We start from the raw sequence: 7,987 nt of genomic DNA on the forward strand, positions 1-7,987 counted from the left end.
ATCCAAAGAGCAGAGTCTAACACCACAGAGAAGTTTGCTCCAGACAGGTACCTGATTGAAAATGGTATTCTGTACAATCAGTCAGATGCAGGTGAAACGACTGGTAGTTCAGTTACCTGCGAACCTTTTGTTCTCAATCTAGCACACAGTCCCATGGGCTGGGCATTGGGGGCTACAGAAAACCTATCTTAGGCTAGGTGCTAGATTCTTTTTGGCCAACCATGTACACTGGACACACAACACTACTGCAAAACATGTCCTGTCTGTCAAAAGACCTCTGGTGTCCAGAGGTCTGAAAGAGAGCTCCGTTGTGTCCACTGCCCGTCATTTCCTCTCCCTTTCCTTGGGAATTGCCATGGACATTGTGGGCCCCTTGGAAACAAGCACTTCTGGGTACAGGTACATACTGGTGGTGTGTGATTATGCCACCAGGTTCCCAGAAGCATTTCCACTCTGAAGCATAACCACCCCAAAGTTATCAGTGCTCTTGTTCAGTTGTTTTCCAGAGTTGGCATGCCTGATGAAATCATCACTGACCAAGGCACAAACTCACCTCTGGCTGATGATGCAGCTTTACGCAGCTGGGGATCAAGGCTCTGAAGAACTCCACACCGTATCATCCCCAAACTGGACGGGCTCGTCGAAGCGGTTTTAATCAAACTTTGAAGTCGTGCTCCCAAGGATTTGTGGATGACACAGGCGAGATTGGGACAAGTGGCTGCCTTTTCTGTTGTTTGCCTATCGGAAGTGCCTCAAGCGTCAACCGTTGCTCGCCCGTTCCGAGCGCTCTTATGCGGGTGGTCAGTGGGGGCCACTAGACCTCCTGAAGAGTTAGGTGGGGAAGGCACCACCACCACCAGCGAGGGCCAACAGCCAAGGCATCGTCCAGTGCGTGTTGCAGATGCGGAACCGACTGGAGAAGTACCAGCAAGAAGCCCAGGAGAATCTCCAGGAAGCCCAACGTAACCAGAAGAGGTGGTATGACCAGCATTCAAGAACAAGAGAGTTTCAAGTTGGCCAAAAAGTACTCCTGCTATTGCCCTGTTCTTCTAGCAAGTTGTTGGCCAAGTGGCAAGGGCCATACACTATCCAACGGAAGATCAGCCCGACAACATATGAAGTTCACCATCCAGAGAAGGGTAAGCCATTTCAAATGTACCATGTGAATCTCCTCAGGGCCTGGCATGAGCGAGCAGACCACAAGAGGGTGCTGTTTGTCCAGTACGTGGAGGAAGAGCCGAGAGCCAGAAGAGCTGTTGCAGGCATGGAATGGTGAGACAGAGGTGACCCTACCACACCTGGATGGTGAGAAACAAATGGATTTGTTTGATCTGTTCAGTAACCATCCTGCACTCTTTCAGCCGAAGCCAGGGAAGACTACACTCCTGGAACACACTATCCGTCTCAAACCTGACCAGATCCCCATCAGACAATCACCATACCCGCATTCCTGAGAGAATGGTTGAGGTCCTAGAGAAGGAGGTTCATGCCATGCTGGATCTTGTGTGATAGAGCCGTCCAGCCAGTGAATGGAGCAGCCCGATCGTGATCGTGCGGAAGAAAGATGGGTCCATACGAGTGTGCCTTGACTGGAGATTGAATGCCATCTCCCTCCGATGCTCATCCAATGCCACGCATAGATGAGCTGCTGGGAGAAGGTAGGCCATGCCAATTTCATTACAACTTTAGACCTTTGTAAAGGTTATTGGCAGGTCCTTTAGAAGAGAAGTCCAAGGCCTACACTGCTTTCCCGCACCCCTATGGGCCTGTTTCAGTTCAGCGTGATGCCCTTTGGCCTTCATGGCGCTACCTGCCAGTTTTCAGCGTTTAATGGACCGAATACTCAAAGATTGCTCTGACTGTAGTGCTGCCTATTTGGATGATGTTGTCATTTTTAGTAACACCTGGCAGCAACATCTGGAGCACCTGCATCGTGTCCTTGAGACGATCCAGCAGGCGGGCCTGACGCTGAATGTGCAGAAGTGTGAGTGGGCAAGAGCTGAAACAAGGTACCTTGGATACCAACTGGGAAAAGGCACCATCAGACCACAGGTGGATAAGGTACAAGCAATCAGGGATAGTCCACGTCCAACAACAAAGACCCAGGTAAAATCTTTCCTCGGCTTGATTGGTTGGTACCGAAGATTTATCCCTCATTGCGCTACCCTTGCTACTCCATTAACTAACCTGACAAAGAAATCTGCCAGTAACCCTGTCATTTGGAATGATGAATGTGAAACTGCCTTTAAGGCTTTGAAGGAGTGTTTGTGTGCCGCTCCTGTACTCCAGGCCCCTGACTTCCAAAAGCGCTTTCTTGTCGAGGTGGATGCTTCCGGATGTGGCCTGGGAGCCGTCCTCGCACAAGGAGAACGAGGTGAAGAACAGCCTGTCCTATTCCTCAGTCGAAAACTACTGCCACGAGAAACAAGGTATTCAGCTGTGGAGAAGGAATGCCTAGCAATTAAGTGGGCATTAGATAGTTTGAGGTATTACTTGTTGGGCCGGAATTTTGATCTTTACACAGATCACAGAGCACTGACGTGGATAAACACCATGAAGAACAAGAATGCCCGGGTGACAAGATGGTACTTGGAGTTGCAGCCTTTCCAGTTCTGTGTCCGTCACAAGCGAGGCCAGCAGAATGTTGTCGCTGACTACCTGTCCAGGCTGCCCAGTATTGCCACCCTAGGTGAGGAGGGCGGTAATGTCACACGGAGCTCTTTCGGTACCAGGCACCAATGCACCACACCACACACAAACACCTGACTCCACCATTACACACCGTACATGTTGAGCTACTGCTAGTTACCAGCCAAGCTAACTTTGTGGGTGCACACACAAGTTGTGTAGTAGCAGTTTTTCATAAAAGTACCTCATAGTTAAGAATCAGACATGGGTATCAATATTGTCTTTAATAACTTATCTGAGCGTGGTGAGTGGGAGCCACGTTTGTTTGTTTGTTTGTCTTCTCTCTCTCTGGCAGCACTTCCGGGTGACTAAAGGACCCGAGCTGTGGAGGCCAGCTGGCTTTGTAGTGCCAGCCTCATTATGATCTGTGATTTCATCCAATTGTTGTTAATTAAGTGTAAATTAAGAGTTGTGAAGAAATCAGGGTTTTGTAATGTGAATGGATGTGTGGTATGTAAAATGGGTAACCTTTTGGCTATTTTGAAATCTTGCCATTGTTTTGCAAATGGGAGATTAGTGGGGTTTTGTATGTGTACAGCTGTTTGGGGTTAATTGTAGGGGAGGGGCTTGTGGTATTTAAGACCTCAGAAAGAGGTAGCTGGCGGCCCATTTCCATTGCAGTCTGGTTTGTGGTGCTGGGTTGTGCAGTTTTGCTCTTCAGACTGGCAAGTTTTTCTTTCCTTCTTAGATACATATTGTTTTTCTTTTCTTAGTTCATAGGCCTACAATATTTTGTACAGTTTGGAAACTTCAACTTTATTTTTGTTTCTTTTATTTTTGGTCACTTGCTCACTTTTGGAGAACCTTGGACTGCAAATAAAACATTCCTAGCACTGGAGTTGCAAATCTTGGCTGAGTCATCATTTCGTCACAGAACCCATGTGACAAAATGTCATAGTCAAATGATCTGAGATTCCATCCATTCCTTGAGCAAAGAGACCGAGAGTGAGAAACAAAAATTGAGACACGGGCACCAGACAAACCTGACTGCTAAGTGAGGGAGAAAATAGAGAAACAGAAAGAGAGGGGGAATAACGAGAGAGAGAGAGAGAGAGAGAGAGAGAGAAGCAAAGAAACAGGCCTAGGGAATGCCACATCTTTTTCTATGTCCCAATAGACACCTGTCCAAATTGGTGTCCTTGATCTCTCACTAGATCCCACTACCCCCTCATCCCCACCACCCCCTTCCTCACCTGCCTGCTCTGCCCCACTCCACTGACCCATGCAGCTCAATCTCCTTCTGCCTCTCTGTCCTCACAACAGCCCCTCCTTGCCATTCCTCCTGTGTGCCGCTCACTCTGGCACCGTGAGCACGCGGAGAACTCAGCCAGTCGAGCGAGTGAGCGGGGGAAGGAGGGAGCTGGATGACTGACGGACCGCTTGGCTGTCTAACGGGACACTGTTGATTGTGGCAGTGGTGGGGGCGATGCAGGGAACACGAGGTGCAACTGCGCATAATTGTCTTAATTAGACCTGCCGGGACGGCGGCTTAATTGAATGATTTACCAGTGTGAGACTGAGGTTGCTCCTGGTGGGGGAGGCCAATCACGCAATTACACACCTGTCACTGGCACCCCCGCTGACAGAGAGCCTTGGCTGCTGTTTGGGACGTTTGTGAAGCAGGGGGTGGGAGGGGTTTGTGTGAGCCCACCCAGGTCGAAGACTTCTTTAGACAAAGCCTTTTCCTTTTTCAAGGCTGACAATTTGGATTGCAATTGTTGTCTGAAACGGCAAAATTATAGTCTAGTTCAAAATGGGAGGAAAAAGCCCTCCTTATATATCTGCCAGTAAAATCTAAGTAAAATCTGAGGTTGTTTGTCCTTCATTTCTGAGTCCTTTAAATAGCAATGATGAGGCTCTCATATATCTGATGGCTTTTGTAACCTAGCATTTACACTTGGTACAGAGAGGAAGTGCAGACTGTGCAGATGCCTTATCCCCCCCCCAACAAGTCTTGGTCATTTACATGAGGCCTTTTACAGGCATTTAATGAGACAGGTGTTACCATACCTAATGTAAGTGTCAGAAAATGTAAGTACTTTGGGTCTATTATCTTGCATTGTACAGTAATGTGTATCAGAGTCCTGCACGGGTCCATTTTTTTAGACCCGCACCCGAGAAGTTCAGCACCAGATCCGACCCGTCACCTGTGGTGATATTAAAATTAAATCCACACCCGCCCGGACCCGTTAATATTTTGCCCGTTACCCGACCCGTGCCCGCGATAAATCACACACAAGCTAAAATCATTCAAATGAACGTGCTTTATTTTTTTTCTCGCACAATTGAAGCACGTAGGCCTAAAAAGCGACCTTTTTTTTTTTTTTTACATTTTGCGTCAGGGATAAACCTTACAACAACGACACATAGCCCAAACCTTGCTGTATCAGAACATTATTCTACATAAAATGGACCTGTTAATGAAACAAAGAGAACAAGAAAAAAACAACCTGAGCCTGCCACTAGCCAACTTTACCTTGACTTCATCCATTGTAGCGTACTCTCTTGCGCTCCAACTACGAGACGGTTATATTGTTTTCAATGTTTTCACACATAGATGCATCAAAAAAATAATTCAAAAGTCGCAGTACTGATGTAATGGGTCAAGTGTCGTATCGTTGACTAAAACACATATTTGCGATGTGGTAATGGTAATTTAGATATACAAATATTTCACATATTTTTCAATGATGTTTTATTTCTATACTGTTTTTGTTCTCATCGTATCCGCCCGTAAGAAGTTCTTTTCCCGCCCGCATACCCGCCCGTACATTTTAGGGACGTCATAATTTACCCGTTTTAGCAACTTTTCTGCGGGTACCCATCGCGTTGCAGGACTCGACCCGTTGCAGGACTCTGATGTGTATTAGCCGCATTGTGTATATTTTATACCGCAGTGTTTTATGCAAGTAAAAAAAAAAATATTAATATCATATTAACTGCGGAAGAAATTTTGCAAAATCAATGTATAAACCTCGGCTAATAGTTGGGAAATTACGGTATGTATTACACCATCATAATAATGACGGCAATGTTAAAATAAGTGTGGTCTTTTACCATTAACTTTTTTCTGTGTCTGAATTGTATTTTTGACTTGTATTGTTCTCAACATTTGCTGCATAATTAACTTGATCCTTTCCAGACAGTGTGGCCTGACTGCATAAACATAAATACTGTATAATCATTCTTGATAGGAATATCTCATCCTGTGATCAATTCCATTGTAAATTCATGGAACCAATTGACATTCAATTCATCATGCTCTGCACTATAGGTTTTCCCATTAACTGAAATTCAGTTAATTTAATGAATGGTCTGAATTGAAACTGAGATCTGTTCAGCCCTATTAATGGGATAATCTGCTTTAAACTCAGCAGGACATTGTGGCTTATTGCTTTCTGGAACTTTCTTTTCAAAACAATGTGCAGTATGCTCTATGCAGGACATGGAAAACAATAAAACCATAATTCCAAAAACTCCCTACCATTCAATTTATATTTTGTTTTCTTTGAGATGTGACTAGGGTATATACGTATCAGTCTTTTCTAAGTGGAGTGTTCCCCTGCTAATGGCCATTGAAGGGAAATGGTCAAAGAGTATGGGCCAAGTGCATGATTTCTACATAGAAACTGCCAGAGATTATAAAGTTATATGGACTTCCTCTTATATGGAAATATAAGAGACTGTTAATTGTGAGTCCCTTTAATTGGTTTGGTAATAAAATGAATTAGACAAATCAATTGTAGTATTTAGGAGGCCAACCATGAGACAGTGGGTACTACTTCAGGTATGTATGTCAAATCAATTAGAACTGTGGGATACAGTACATGTGGATCTGCTGTTGACTCGCTCACAAGTCTTGGTGGCCCTGTCAGCTGCTTTGTAAAATGTTGCATTAAGACCACAAAAAGTATACACGAAATAAATGTGAGCAACTGAGCACTCATTTTACTAAATTGTGTGCACATCTTACTAAATCGTATGCACGTTTTACTAAATTGTGTGCACATTTGACTAAATTGTGCGCACGTTTTACTTAATTATGCACTCATTTCACTAAATTGTGCTCTCAATTTAGTAAATTGTGCACACGATTTAGTAAATTGTGCGCATGTTTAACTAAATAGTGCGCTCATTTTACTAAATTGTGCTCTCATTTTAATTGTTGTAAATTGAGTGCACAATTTAGTAAAACATACGCACAATTTACTAAATTGTGCACGTTTTACTAAATTGAGAGCACAATTTAGTAATAGAGAGCACAATTTAGTAAAACATGCACACAATTTACTAAATTGAGAGGACAATTTAGTAAAACGTGCGCACGATTTAGTAAAATGAGCGCACATTCTCGATACACAAAAATATATTGCAATGACACCTCCTGGGCTCCGTACATTCCCAACACTCACTAGACTATGTGCAGTGCCAAGTTTGACGATGTTTGGATTAGTAGGCCTAATGCATGTATCGTTAAATATATCAGTAAAAGCAACACACATTGATTTTCTCCGCTCTAATTACACAGCACAGCGCAAGACAATGGTGGGACCAGACTCTGAGGAGGTAGAGGAGTTTTGGCAGCACTGAATCATCACGGGTCAAAATGCAAGATGTTTGGACGATTATCATAGCCGACATCAACAATTAAGGCTCCCTGTATGCAGTTTGCTTGCATAAAATGATTCCGTGGATTTTGCAACAACACGGCAACAGACACAGGTATGCAGTGTCTATTCAAAACGACGAAAAAATGGTGTGCAATAAACTGACAGTTGGAATAGCCCAGGCTATTTTGGACTTGAGACTTTGAATGAACAAACGACAATTCCGATTACAAGGTCCCAAATTAAAACGAGCGATACGCTAATGGTCCCGAATTTAAGGACGTTTCAGAATGCCACACAGCTACAGACAATTGGTAGACAGAGTGAAATGTCACTTACTGTGTGCTGCCTACCAGAGACTGTTTTTAAGTCATATCGTTGCAAATTTCCTATGATGATTGATGCATCATTAAACACAATGGTTTGTCTTCTCTATCAAGTTTTCAATAGGCTTAACAATAAACATATTGCCTTAACTCAAAATTGAAAAACCTATTTTCTTCTTATTCTTACTATTTTATACACTATTTTATTTCTTAAACAAAATACTGTATATGAAGAGCCTTTCATTAGGAATATAGATAGTTAGGCCTATTCAAATACATAATGCCCCACCTTGATTACAACCTTTTTATGGGAGAACATTAGAGAACATTTTTTTTATTAAAAATGACTATCGGCCGATATATATC

At 43.7% G+C, this 7,987-nt stretch overlaps 1 protein-coding gene across 1 annotated transcript; it reads left to right on the forward strand.

Annotated features, from left to right (window-relative positions):
• The first annotated feature begins 901 nt into the window (after positions 1-901).
• Positions 902-3,571, forward strand: LOC125311958. The gene is made up of 5 exons (XM_048270370.1): positions 902-978; positions 1,177-1,272; positions 1,866-2,009; positions 2,290-2,429; positions 2,525-3,571. The coding sequence occupies exons 1-5, from the start codon at positions 902-904 to the stop codon at positions 2,764-2,766; spliced, it is 699 nt and encodes a 232-aa protein (XP_048126327.1). The 3' UTR covers positions 2,767-3,571.
• Positions 3,572-7,987: the final 4,416 nt, after the last annotated feature.

Source organism: Alosa alosa, chromosome 18 (assembly GCF_017589495.1).
Source record: "Alosa alosa isolate M-15738 ecotype Scorff River chromosome 18, AALO_Geno_1.1, whole genome shotgun sequence".
In the NCBI taxonomy this organism is placed as follows: domain Eukaryota; kingdom Metazoa; phylum Chordata; class Actinopteri; order Clupeiformes; family Clupeidae; genus Alosa; species Alosa alosa.

Bases quoted from the DNA above. Each gene is read 5' to 3' on its own strand.
- LOC125311958 (XM_048270370.1), top strand. From the start codon at position 902: ATGCGGAACCGACTGGAGAAGTACCAGCAAGAAGCCCAGGAGAATCTC. The intron at 979-1,176 runs GTATGACCAGCA...GAATCTCCTCAG, and splicing joins CAACGTAACCAGAAGAGGTG to GGCCTGGCATGAGCGAGCAG. The intron at 2,430-2,524 runs GTATTCAGCTGT...ATCTTTACACAG, and splicing joins CTACTGCCACGAGAAACAAG to ATCACAGAGCACTGACGTGG.